We start from the raw sequence: 13475 nt of genomic DNA on the forward strand, positions 1-13475 counted from the left end.
TTAATTTTTAATCAAACTTATACAAAGATTTATTAATTTTGAAAAATAAATAATCTGTCTCAAAAACTTTAACTCCACTAACAAAAAAAAGTAAAAAGATTAAAATATTTTTTCTTGTTTCTCTCAACTTTTCTCTTGTTTGGATTATTTAATTCGTCGACGACTCTCTCTTACATCGACTAGTCATCTCGTGACTAGATTTGACACTTTTCAACTCTAAGAGAGAGCTTTACCGCTCCCTCGAGAGCACCTTCAATGGGGAGTTTTGTCGCTCCCTCGAGGGAGTGCAAATCCAGCTAAAAAAAAAAAGGTGAGCTTTTTTTATTATAAAAAATAAAATTTTATATAATGTTGTAATTTTTGACATGTTCGAAGATAAAATTATCTAAAAATTATTATCACATTAATAAATTAACGCAAGTCTTAACGATTAACTAACTGTTGGATTTATATATCTTACGTCAGACTTTCTTTTAGAGTAGAGTGTCTATTCCTCATATTAATGAATTTTTATATAATTTTAGTCGATACTTGAAAATGCATGAATATTTTATCCTAATATTATTTATTTTAATTTTTAAATAATTTTGTTAAATTAAAGAATTAACTCTAAATGATAATATAGACGAAAGATAATAAAAATAATTTTCCTGTCAATTTAAAATTATTTTGTAATTTCTAACTTTCATATATTCCTAATAAAAACAAGTCATTGTATTTGAAGAATACAAACAAGTCATCTAACGAGTAGTTTTAAAATTTTAGATTAAACTTTTCCCAGAGCCTTTTTGACCTTTTAGGTTAAACTATTTGAATATTCTATCCACTCATGTAGAGTGTTTTATAAAAAAAAAAAAAAAGAAATAAGAAATAAGCCCATATAAAATAATAATCCATGACATTTTGCCTTTCACTTTTTATTTTCAACATCAACAAAGAAGCAATTTATTTGATTTAATTAATTTTGTTTAACAAAAAAATATGGTCTAAACTTTTTAATTTATCCATTATAGCTGTGGAAAAACTAAAATTTGCAGGATATTACAAATAATAAAATAATCTCAAGAGGCTGAGTGTCAATCCTCCTTGGCCAAGAAATAGCTAACATCGAATTTGGGTAGGCAAGAGCAGAGCTGATGGACTCTATGGAGGAAATACATAATTCGAAAATTTTCCAGACATAAAATAAATAAAATTATGAAGGATATATGTTGCTTCTGTTTGGGACATGTTGCTGTTATTTCTTGAAGCAATACAGAAAAACAAGGAACAGGCTGTACATAAACGCTTCCCAAATCATCTATTGCTCCAGACAATTCAAAATCAATAAGACACATGAAACAATGTGAAGCAACAAAAGATTCTTCCCTTCTAATGAATCTCTGTGAAAATTTATAAAGATAATTACTTACAGCATTCTCTATTTCCTCATTTCAGATGTGCGCTTTTGGTTGATACGTACCTACGAAATGCTCCAAACATTTCAATCAGACAGGAAATTGTAATTTGATTCAAAGGGGTGCTGTATTATTTGGGCCAACTGCTACTCTGACATCAAGGCTAAGGGGAAAAATCGAACAAAATAAGAGGTAAGGAAAAAAAATATATATCTGTACAAAGATCGGCTGCCAAAATTCCATACACCCCTTACCCGCAGGATCAAACAACAGTTGCACTCAACTGGTAGCCTGCTGTTGGGATTAACAAAACCTACTGACTGAAAAAGCTGTGAAGTTGCACAAAAAAACACTGCCACGATATGCAGCAGAAGCAAAGTACTACTCTTACTGCTCACAGCTCTCCTGTTAGAACTTTTACACTGGATCAGTCAACAACTCCTGGCCACCATCACTGAGAATGGAAAAACCAGACCCATTCCAGCAAAAACAATCTCAATTCTTTAGGTACTCTTCAATTCCAGAAATGCATGGTGCTGGCTAATTTCATTCTGTCCACCCTCCATATTTCATCAGATTATTCTACCCATCACCATTTAAGTCCTCAGAAGATTCTTTGATTGCCTCTGCAGTCATGAGAGCAACCACAGCCTTGTGAATTGCTAGATCTGCTCTGAAAAGCAATCTCTGAGCTCTCTCTCTTTTGAACTTGGCCATATTAAGTGCCTGCTGGGCTGCGCTAGATGCATCACGCAACCTGAACTCATCAATATCAGAATTATCCAACTGTTCGGGGCCATGCCTTTGAAAACCATCTGAGAAGGAATGCCGCTGGCTTTGCCACTCAGAAAAGCCCATGTTCCACTGACGAATTCCATTTCTCTTGCCCATTAGTCTCTGGCTATATGAAGCCATCATTTGTGCGTCATTTGATGATAGAAAATTGCCAAATTTCTTTGACTTGCTCCTTTGAAGTTTCTGGTGATATTTCTTATTAAACCCATCACTGCCCATGGAGAAATATCCCATGCTGCCTACATCTCGTGGTGAAAATACCCTTGGTGATGCCTGAGACAGTGGGGAATCCTCTAAAGATTCATAGTTATGCACAGGATATAGAACCTTTTCATCCCCAAACAGGAATCCATTTGATCTTCTTCCTGAAATGACAACACATAAAGTAAGACTTGCAAAAGAAAACATTACAAAAAGCCAGATGAAAGTGAAATTGCAAAGAACATTACCAAAGGAATGACAACCCTCATGATCCCCCAACGCATGGTTGCTTTGACCAGAAACTGAAATTTTCCGCTGAGATCTTGGTTTTGACCCTTTGTTTGGCACTTCCAAACCCCGGGGTTTCAAACAGAAAGCAAACATGGGGGGCTTCTCAATGGATGGAACCTTATCTGAGCATCCATTGGGGAGAATAGGGTTAACTTTTGACATAGATAGCTCCCACTCTCTCACTTGCCGTTGATACATTTCCCACAATGGCGGCTGAATGACACCCAAATATTTGATTATAAGTTAGACACAATAGCATGTTTAAGATAAAAACAAACACAAAAAATACAAAAAACTCACACCAGACATGGCAAAATTGTCGGGTAAAATGAGAACTTTGAGAGATGAATTTGAAAATTTCTGAGGTTCTAAAATCAGATAGGATATAGAACAGGTCCATCAAAAAGAGAAATCCAGTATAGAGATCATTGCATGGAAACCACAACTCCCATTGACAGGTACCAATCAGACAACCCAACATATACAATAAAAATTAGGTGTATAAAGAAAAAGAATAAAAGCAACAACACCTGAGGACAACTTACTCTTTGTGACAAACACAGAGGAGGAAACCAAATTTCCAGTTTATTATATTAACAATGATTGGAACTAGACAACAACATATAATGCTACAAAATATAAATGATATAATGAAGTGTCAGAACTTCCAAATGCAATCATCTTCACCCAGGAACATATTAACAAGAACCCACCATATATAAAAAAAATTGCAACCCCAAAGTGAAATACATGCATGCATCCAAGTGTGTAATTGTGTTGACAAGGGGCCAAAAGAAACAAGTTTGTTAATATGAAACAGAAGACACAAGAAGAACAAAAAAAAGAGCCATACACCTTATGATGTAGGGCCACGAGTGGCTGGGTCTAAGTCAATTCCCTGATCTGATTCTCAAGGAAAGCAGAAAGAATCGAATGAAGAAAAGACGAGAGAAAAGATCCCTAAGCTTAACACCTAAGGTTGATTGTGTCACACATCAAGAAGAAAGGAAAGATCCAAAGCTTCACAACTAAAACTGTTTAGAAGTCACACCTAAGGTTAAACGCGTAAACCAATCACAAAAGCAATAATGCAGGAAATTCCCTGATAATAATCAATATCTCAATAGAAAGAATACTTTGATTTATATAGACTCCTAGAATCCCTAATCCTAATACTACATTTAGGAAGATGAATTTGGGGAAAGTGTATTTGGATTCATTTGTTATATAAATTGTGAGGGTGAAGGCAAACATTATGTAAAAAATAACAGAATAACTGAATAATACTTGTAATTGAAGTTTTCATTTTTCTTCAGGTTCATGAGAAGAATTTTTTTTTTCCTTGCCTTCGCATCACTCATTTCTCTACAACAAAGTCACTCCTATTCTAAGAAGATGGCAAGTACAAAGGTTCGAGAAGAAAGAACATATAAATAAATCAATAAGTATACAGCAGTAAGACTATGGAATACAACTGCAGAACCCAGTACTTCAGTAAATCAAGTGCCCTTGCACCAAAAAGATATTGACAGTTTCAGTCAGTTTGCAATCTAAAAGGTACAAATATTATAAACATAAAAATGAAGGAAACAAATCCAAGAAAGACAAGCAATCCAAAAGATACCTGAAGATGCCGAATTAAAGGCAGTCCAACTCTCTGCCTCTTCTGTCGCCAATGCTCATAGATCGGTCTGATTACTTTCATGGACCCAACTCCAGCCATGAGCTCTTGTATTTCATCAGAATTAAACTGATCACACTGTTGAGTATAGGCAGCCTTCTCAAAAATGTCCATTGTCTTCTCAAACAATTCATCAGAAAATTCCAATGAGCAGCTGCTAACATCACTTTCTGAAGATCTGCGAATTCTTGAAATCCACTGTTCATCATCACTATCCATGTCATATAAAACATGGGATGGATCCAAAGCCATCTCAACATCCGTTTCAACCTGCCGCAAGTATTTGGAAGAACTGCGAAAAAATGTCACTTCTGCATTTTCATCATATTCCTCTATCAAGCGAACCCCTGGAATAGGAATGTTCTTAACTGAAGCAGCACGAATGTTACGATTGTAGCACTCTTCATGCATCTCCTTAAAAAGAGCCCACTGGCTCCTGTCAGTGAACTCCAAGATCCAATCCTTTCCTCCTTTCCACATCATAGCATGCGTATAACGATTGGTAGACCCAGGCTGCAGGAACTGATGTGCCTTGTGAGAGTACCTCGTAGACCCTGAAACTTTCACAGCCAGCTTCCATTCATTATGATCAAAAAGCTCTAGCGCAACCTGTGCTCCACATTCTCTCCATCCTCTGTCACCAAGAGTAATTAGTAAATTTGCATCACAAGATAATAACTCCAAGTTTTTTTGGGAACCTCTAGAAACATCAGAAGACCTCTTCTCATTAGCCCTCCTAATTCGCTTGTGAGGAGGACCTCTCTGGTGGTGGCCTTTATTTTTTGAGCTGTAATCTAAACCTCCAAAGGGCATTGAGTATGATACCTGGGTTCGTGGCTTCTTAGGTCCATTTCCAAAATTATTGTGGAAGAAATCAGCCTTTCCTTCTGACCATCCATGGGCATTATAACCAATCGATGAGGAACTACTTCTATTCCGATGCCATGTACTTCTAGGAGCAGTAGGATTAGGGCTTGGGATAATGCCACCATTCATATTCCAAGTCAAATCACTAGACTGTTGAGTACCGGGTAATTCGCCATCAATATGATTTTCATATTGATCAAAGGATGGAATCTCGACCCTAATATCATTCAAAACGGAATTAGACCCTGCATTGTTCCTATCACCATCAACTAGTGACTTTGATGATGAAACAAGTTGCTCAGACTCTGAATGGGCACATTGTTGCTTCTGTAATGGAACAATAGCGGTGGCTCCAACTTCTTCAGGTTCATGAGAGCTGGCAAAAGTTCCATCAATAGTTTGATCACCATTTTCATACTTCTGTGAGGACTTTTTCCAATGTTCATCACCACAAACAGAGAGATCAAGAGTTGTTAACTCAGTGTCAGAAGCAGCATCCTTTGATGAAGCCTTCAGATTTTTCTCTACACTACTACTGTCAAACCTTTTGTCCACACAGTCCTCTCTATTAGAACTGTCATCCACCATCAAATCGCCAGAGCTTCCTAGCTGCTCATTGGAGTCATGATCCTGAAAGCTGATGCGAGCAACACTATGTTCCATAAGTAGCTTAAGATGCAAACTAAGAAAGAAAGTAGGTGCAGCACCAAAAGAAAGGGCAAACAGAGGAAGATTTCTGTGCTTCTTCTCAGAACTGGAAGTAAATTGGCCAACTTTCAGAAAACTAGATTCTCTGGAGACACCCATAAGGCTGATACCCTGCCTATACCTTCTCCTCCTTAAACCCTGGTCAATGGCAAGCAAATTTCATAATAATTAACAACAGCCATCTAACAAAAGAAAGACATTAGATATCCAACTACAGAGCAATGCCAAAAACTCTCCAGTACCCATTGCTGATGATAAATGGCCACACGGAAGAAAACAACAGCGCCGGAATCTAAAACTAAATAGCATCATTTTGGGGCACAAATTTCTCTTTTCCCCTTTTTTTCAGGGGCAAGAGCGGTTTTAGGGGGAAATAGGAAAAGATAAAATATGCATTTCCATGAAAAAACTATAATCACAGGTAAAACACATAAAAAAAAGCACCTTTGAGGTTTCAATAGCAACATAACATGGGAGAGAGGCATACCTCAAGTGATGAGGAGTCTTTGTAAGCAGGAGAACTATGTAGCTGATTAGTTCCATTCTGAAGAGCCTTAATGTTATCATAAGTGCACTCAGACAGAGGTAATTGCCTAGTGATCAGACACTGTCTTTTCAGCTTAGAATCCAAGAACACCCATTTTGAATGCTTCACTTCATGGAAGTTGTAAAATGCAAAGACAATCTGCTTCCTAAAATCTTGAGAGCAAGAAAACTTGAACCTGATTGAAGTTACAGGCAACTGCAGGTCAGCAAACTTCCCCTGCTCAGTAGGTAGATAAAATACCGTCAGGACCCGGAAAACAAAAGCTACAGCCTGTTTCAGGGAACCTTCAAACAAAAGAAACCTTAGCCCAACTTCATTATCAACAAAAAGGATCTCCAGATGAACCATTGGCCAGATAGTCATCACCGTACCACACTGAAGCAGCAACAAAGTATGAACCAGCGAAAAGCTCTTTGTTCCAAATAAGTTATTTGAGACAGAGAACACAGGGAAGCTCAACCCAAACCTGAATTGTTTTGTACGTAACAAAGAAATATTTAATCGTAACTGCCCTGCATTATCACTAAACAACAAATCTCCTTCAGGATCCAACCTTCCCAGACAAACATCAAGTTCTCCCAAATCCTGAAATTCATCAACAGAAGCTAGGGAAGTTATAGATTCAGATACACTACTGGCAACACAATTGCCTTCAGAAGCCTGACACAATGCTTTCTCTGTCCTGCGAAACCGCCTTCTAAAATATACGATAGGATGTTTGCTGTCCTTGAGGCAACTGGTGCTACCCAAGGAAGAATCCTCAACCCTAATGCCATCAACTGGTCTGTCTGACAATGCAGAGGCACCAGACAATTCAATTTTGTCCACTCTCAATGAAACCCTGTACAGACAACTGTTTTCATCCACCGCCTCATCACACAACAACGGTTGGCCCGGAGAACTATGAGATGAGGCAGATGTTTTCTGTCTCTTCACAGCACGCAAAGGGCAGGATTTGACACGATGACTAGAGCGTGCCAACCAGGAGATGATTGGCTCTGAATCCATATAGCTCCCATTACCACTGTCATCTTCTGTCACAACATTTCTCTTCTCCTCCCTGTTGGGCTTCAAGTTCCTGATTCTATCATCAGAACACCTCTTTCGCCGGGATCTTTTCCGCTCAGACTTGCTGGGAACTTCACTGGGAAAAAGCAAGAGTTTAAACCTCTCATTCTGTAAATTTATCCACTCCTCATCACGATCATCATATTTTACATGGTGAAGCTTTCTCTCTTTGTCATACTCATTGACAAGGCCATAATACCAACTCTTGTCCAAAGGCCAAAACACCTTGATTCTTCTATTCAACACCCAGGACGCGTCCAAATCTCCAGAGTAAATTTCATAAAAATGGCGCCTTTTCCTCGAGTTGCTTTTCTCTTTATGACTTTTCCTTGGTCTCAACACTCTACCAGAAGCATCAACAGATGCAGATTCCGAACCAGAAAAAGTCTTAGACCCAGAACTAGCATTCTGACCAGAAGATAAGAGAAAAGAAAATCCATTCTCAGATGGTGATACAGAGACTTTGCTGTTTGAAGAAAAGCCAGTACAGCTCGGGTCAAACCGTGATGATAACATCCTAGCTGCATTCTCTTCAAGATTCTCTTCATCATCTTCTTTAAAATCATCACACGTCTTAACAGAAGAACCAACTAAAATCTCAGCCTTCTTTGCAACGCTTTTACCACCCTTCACCGAATCCTTCCTCTTCCTAGGATTCCTCTGTGATTTTTTTAACAAAGAGTCACCATCATTTACAGCTAGGTAAGCAGCAACACCATCTTCTTCCTTTAAATGCTGAACTAAACTGGACTCACTGTTTCTATTTTCCTTAAAATCATCAATAAACTTCTTCTGTTTAACCTTGGAAGACTCATTCTGAGTGCCAGAATCTTCACTGGTTAACTTCACTTCCTCCTTAACATCAACAACTGTACTACTAGATCGCCCTGCCAACTTCAACCTTTGACCACCCTCAAACTTGTTCCGCCCCACAAACCCACGTTTACGCCTTGGAATCCTAGTCTCACTGTCACCCAAACTAAGTGAAATGCCATTAGCACCACAACCATTTTTTAATTTCTGACTCAAACCCAAATTCTTCAAACTTTCCGAATCATGCAACCCCGAACTGAACCCCCCATTATACACTTCTGTTAAACTCTTGCTACTATTGCTACCATCAACGGTTCTAAAACTACTGAGAGGCAACGCTTTCCTACTTTTCTTTCTCTTGTTATTATTACTACTCCTCTTCTCATCATCACCTTCTTGTGAACTATCTTTCCTCTTCAAGCTCTTATTTTTAGAAGACTCCTTAGAATCACCAGATTTATACAAACTCTTAAGATCCAAAGATCTTGATTTCCTAGGAATTTCCGCTCCATGAGAGTTTCCTATTCTATTTTCCATCAACAATCCTTCAATCCAAACAGGGAAACCCCAATCCCCCACTTTTCACATTCCCATCACACATTTTTCAGATCTGTAAAACCAAAAATACGCCAAAAAATAAAGAAAAGAGAAAAAGATCCCTCAAATTTCCCATAAATTAACCGATCAATCCTCAATATCCATATATTCAAATAATTCCTTCAACAAATTAAACAATTAACAAAGAAAATCGCAATAAAATTAACTACTTACCTGGATCGGTATATCAAATAACATCAATTTCTCCGCTGAATCGTGAATATCAAGAGTACGAGCGTCGACTAGGGTTTGAATCTAGGGATTTCGAATTGAAACCCTAATAGATTTGTCGATTTTTGAAATTAATTTCTCGATAATTTTTTTTTTCTGGAAATTCAATTTTTTTTCTTTTTTTTTTACCGTGTGAGACGGGACGAGAGCTAGGGTTTCTTTCGGTTTCACGAGAGTAAGGTTTTAGATACGTGGCAAAATAACAAAAAAATAGGCAAAATAGGAAAAATAGAATTAATAACAAAAAAATAAAAGAATTCCTAAAAAGTCAAAAAAATGGGAAAAATAGGAAATACTTATCAGGTTTTTCTATTTTGATACGTGGCGATACATTAACCCTCGGATTTAGAAGTGCGGTGGGGATTTTATACGGATTACTCAAAGCTGCGGGATTCATTAATTGGGCTCGACATTTTCGGGGTAGACGAAGTGATGAGCGAAGGGCCACGATTGGGTAATTGACAGGTGGACGGTAAGGATTTTGAATGAATTTGAGAGATGTGTGGTAGTTAAGCGGCTACATTTTGCTAAAATGGTAAATCTGAAGGAAAAAATAAAAGGTTTTATCTCACTTTTCCATTTTCGTATTAGATAATTGACCCTAGTGTTTCTGGAAAATAGCAAAAACGCCATCAAGATTTTAAGTTTGTAGGCGCCATTAAGGAAGTTAGAAAGCCACTCGCTAAAATGGAGCGTAAAGAGAACTCGCTTTAATTGTGAACACGTTGGCAGAAGAATCTGAACACTGCCACGTATCTGTACTTAAAACGGCGAGTTCGTTGTCGTTGCGCCTTGTGCGTGCGAAGGAAGGCAGTGCTAAAAAAAAGCTGGTAACTGCAGAACAGAGTACCAAGTGACGTGGTGAAAACAAAAAAGTTAACAAAATTACGCTTCCATCCTTCAAACTTGCTGTTAATCACAGCTTTGTCCAAAATAAAAGTGTTAACTTCTCCCGCCATAAAACAAAATCAATAAATCATCCACACTGGCATGTTTCGTACTCAATGTTCCACGTTAGCTTCACCTTTGAAATTCCATTGGGTGGACAGTCCATCCCGGCAACTTACTAATTCGTATAAATTGATTAATTGATAATAATTGTCAATTACAGTCATTATCAATTTCCTAAATGATTAAGGATATTAAAAATATTTTTCCCAAATAACAAATAATGAATTCAATATGTTCTATTTTAAAAAGTCACGTGATATTATATGATTGTTTTTAATTATAAAAAAATATAAAAAATTAATTTTAAATAGAAATAATAAAAAAATTCTTTTTAAACAACATAAAAATAGTAAGCTATGAATTAATTGTAGAATATATGAGCAATAGCTTCTTTAGAGTTAATATATATATGCAAGAGTACCTTTTAAAATATATTAAATAAAAAGTTAGTTGAATTCGTTTTCAAATTTTTTTTAACCGAATCAATTAAATTTAAGTGATTTAACCGAACTTTCTAGCTAACTTAATCAACTTAACTGAATTAATCAGTCCAAATTAATCAAATTTTTTCAATTAATTCAATTTTAACCGACTTTTGTTTATCCCTAATTACACGATCATTTTCAAGTACCAACATAAAAAAAAATTAATTTGTTGAATAAAAAACAATGAAACATTATTTTTAAAAAACAAAAAATTAGAAAAGTAGATTCAAATACATTCTTATATAATATTGCATATTTATTAGAATAGTAAATAAAATAACACTATTTAAATCAACACTTTTGTCCCTGCTGATGTGACAAAATTTCATTAGATAAATTTAAGAATAATATCTACCAATTTATGATAAATCAATTTATTCATAAATATGATATTTAAAATTAAATCAATAAAATTTTACCATATTAAGAGAGCCAAATAAAATTTAAAGAGCTAAATAGTAAAAGAAATTTTTTTTGTTTCAATTTCACTCAAAAAATATATTTACTTCAATAAAAAAATCTTTTCACAAATCAAAAGCGTTTATATTGATCTTGATCTAAATCTAATGCATTTAATTTCTTCTCTTATTAAAATTCAAGTATATACAACAACAATTTTATTCCTGATAAAGGTCAATTTGATAAAATAGAGTTTCAGATCTCTCCGATTTTCGATTTGAGGTAAAAATTTCCGTCATATCTCTAATTTTTGCTTAATTAATAAGAAAATCTTGAAAATTAAGTTTTTAACCTTTACATCTTAATTTTTTTCCCTTGGGAATCAAATGTTAGTTTAGGGATTTGTCACGATCCGATACTCCCCTTGAGCTTGTAACAACCGTCGCGGTGTCCCGGTAGACACTCATTGCCCGGAATATCAACTCAAAACCCCGTAAGACTTTACTATCAGTTTCTCTTTCCCTTGTGAGCAACCATTGTCAAATATCGTGTCATAAAAGATTTTTAGCTGTTTCCAACTTTAAACAAATAAAATTTTAATTTTTCGTCTCACAGGGGTGTTTTGATCATTTTTCTCAAAAATTTCGAAATGAGCTAAAATGTAATATATGAGAGAAATTTAAACATTTCATAATCGAAAATAAGTTTAGATATCTAAAACAATCATTTAAAGTGAAATTATAGCTAATGAAATAAAATAAAAATAATGAATAAAATATTCCAATTTTTCATAAAAAAATTTTTATAGAACGCTACATAAATAATTTTTACAGCGTAAAAGTAAAATAAATTCCTACATACAGTAGCACACGTAGCCAGGTATTCAAAACATTTAACACTGACATGTGGGCCCCCAAATGACTAAAAGGAATGAAGGCTGTGAACCTACAGTTTTTGAGGATGCAAGTCCAACTGTAGCCCTCAACGAAATGAGCTATCTACTGACTATCTTGAGCCTGATATGGGTGGAAATGAGGGTGGTGAGATTATATAATCCCAGTGAGTAAACAAATACCATCTAAAATATCTAAAGCTGAGTAAATGGAGACAGTTAAAATAGATTAGCATAAAAATGATTCACAGCATTTCGAACTCATTTTAATAAGATAAAATAAATTCATTTTACCCAAATAAACAACGAGGCTTATGATTTCCTAAAAAGCTTGGCTCGTGCCAAAATCATTATCATATTCAGTTGTCAGGGATACCTTAGACTAGGGCTATCCCAACCGAATCCGTCAAGGCTGTTAAAAAGTCATGTACGCATAAATCATGTTTTTATTTTGAAAATATAGTCGTTCCTTGGCGTTTACTGAGTTCACCCTCACGTGGTGGTTTGGCATGAAGTGAACTCTAAAGTTTTACCTTAGGAGTTACCCTACGTGCCTCTCCAGCTGAGGTAAGAATATACCCGAATTTCGTGCTCCTCTAATAGGCTGGTCCACAAAACCCGCCACTACAATGACCAATCTATAACCCACCAATTCAATAAAAATTCAATAGCATGACATGGCAATTTTATCATTATCCAGCCTATGAAGGCAAACAACAGTTTATACATTTTCAACACAAATACCCATCTAGCCATTTATGCCCACATTATCATAGCCATTCAATTGAAAACATAATTTACAATACAACAAGTAGTCTCTAATTACTCCAATTTCAAGTCATCTTTAAATTTCAAAACAATTTATAAAATCATTTCATTTAAACACATTTTTCATAAAATTATCAAATCAGATAAAAACATACTTTAGATAATTAAGACGATAATAAGGTTACTCACAGTAATGGAAATCGAGTTCCGAGACTCCGATTGTTGATCCTCGGGTACTATCTCTTTACTTTTGCCAGAAAGTTCACCACCTAGACATAATGCACAATAAGCCATTTACTGCATTTGTACTAAACTGCTATAAAACTAATTCAGGCTCTATACTAACACATGAAATGGAATGCGAATTGTTCAGATCATCGTCTAAACACGGTGTTTTACATAAATTCAATTGTGTATCTAAATAAAATGGTATTGGCCTAATTCGATCTATCACCCAATTAATTGGCCAATATGTCTAGTTTAACTCCAAATAAGTCCATTTCTCTCCCAATACTCCAAATCATCAAACTCAAGTCAAGTAACATAAAATGTAGCAAGATCATCTTCACATTTCTTCTTGGGAATTTCGGCCATGGTGGGCGCATGAATACTATGGTTTTTCCCACTTGATTTTTACACCATAAATCATTAATTCCTAACCAAATCACTTGAAATAAAATCAAGTCCACCATCAACACACCATAGGGAAGATTCGACCAATGGAGGGTGATGGAAGAAAATGAATTTTTCTTGTTTGCTTTTCATGCTACACATCACTAACTAA

At 35.7% G+C, this 13475-nt stretch overlaps 1 protein-coding gene across 1 annotated transcript; it reads right to left on the minus strand.

The window, feature by feature from the left end:
• On the minus strand, window positions 1187-9401 carry LOC18588928. Its single transcript, XM_007013665.2, has 5 exons — window positions 9140-9401; window positions 6428-8978; window positions 4309-6078; window positions 2642-2897; window positions 1187-2557 (listed from the first exon to the last, which is right to left on the minus strand). Exons 2-5 carry the CDS (start codon window positions 8903-8905, stop codon window positions 1980-1982), a joined length of 5082 nt encoding a protein of 1693 aa, XP_007013727.2. The 5' UTR covers window positions 8906-8978; window positions 9140-9401; the 3' UTR covers window positions 1187-1979.

Source organism: Theobroma cacao, chromosome 9 (genome assembly GCF_000208745.1).
Source record: "Theobroma cacao cultivar B97-61/B2 chromosome 9, Criollo_cocoa_genome_V2, whole genome shotgun sequence".
NCBI lineage: Eukaryota > Viridiplantae > Streptophyta > Magnoliopsida > Malvales > Malvaceae > Theobroma > Theobroma cacao.

What these genes read in the sequence shown, in the direction of transcription:
- LOC18588928 (XM_007013665.2), bottom strand. Translation starts at nt 8,905, where the DNA reads ATGGAAAATAGAATAGGAAACTCTCATGGAGCGGAAATTCCTAGGAAA. An exon ending in AAGACTCCTCATCACTTGAG is followed by an intron (nt 6,079 to 6,427) that starts GTATGCCTCTCT and finishes GCCATTGACCAG; the next exon opens with GGTTTAAGGAGGAGAAGGTA. An exon ending in CTTTAATTCGGCATCTTCAG is followed by an intron (nt 2,898 to 4,308) that starts GTATCTTTTGGA and finishes GGTGTCATTCAG; the next exon opens with CCGCCATTGTGGGAAATGTA.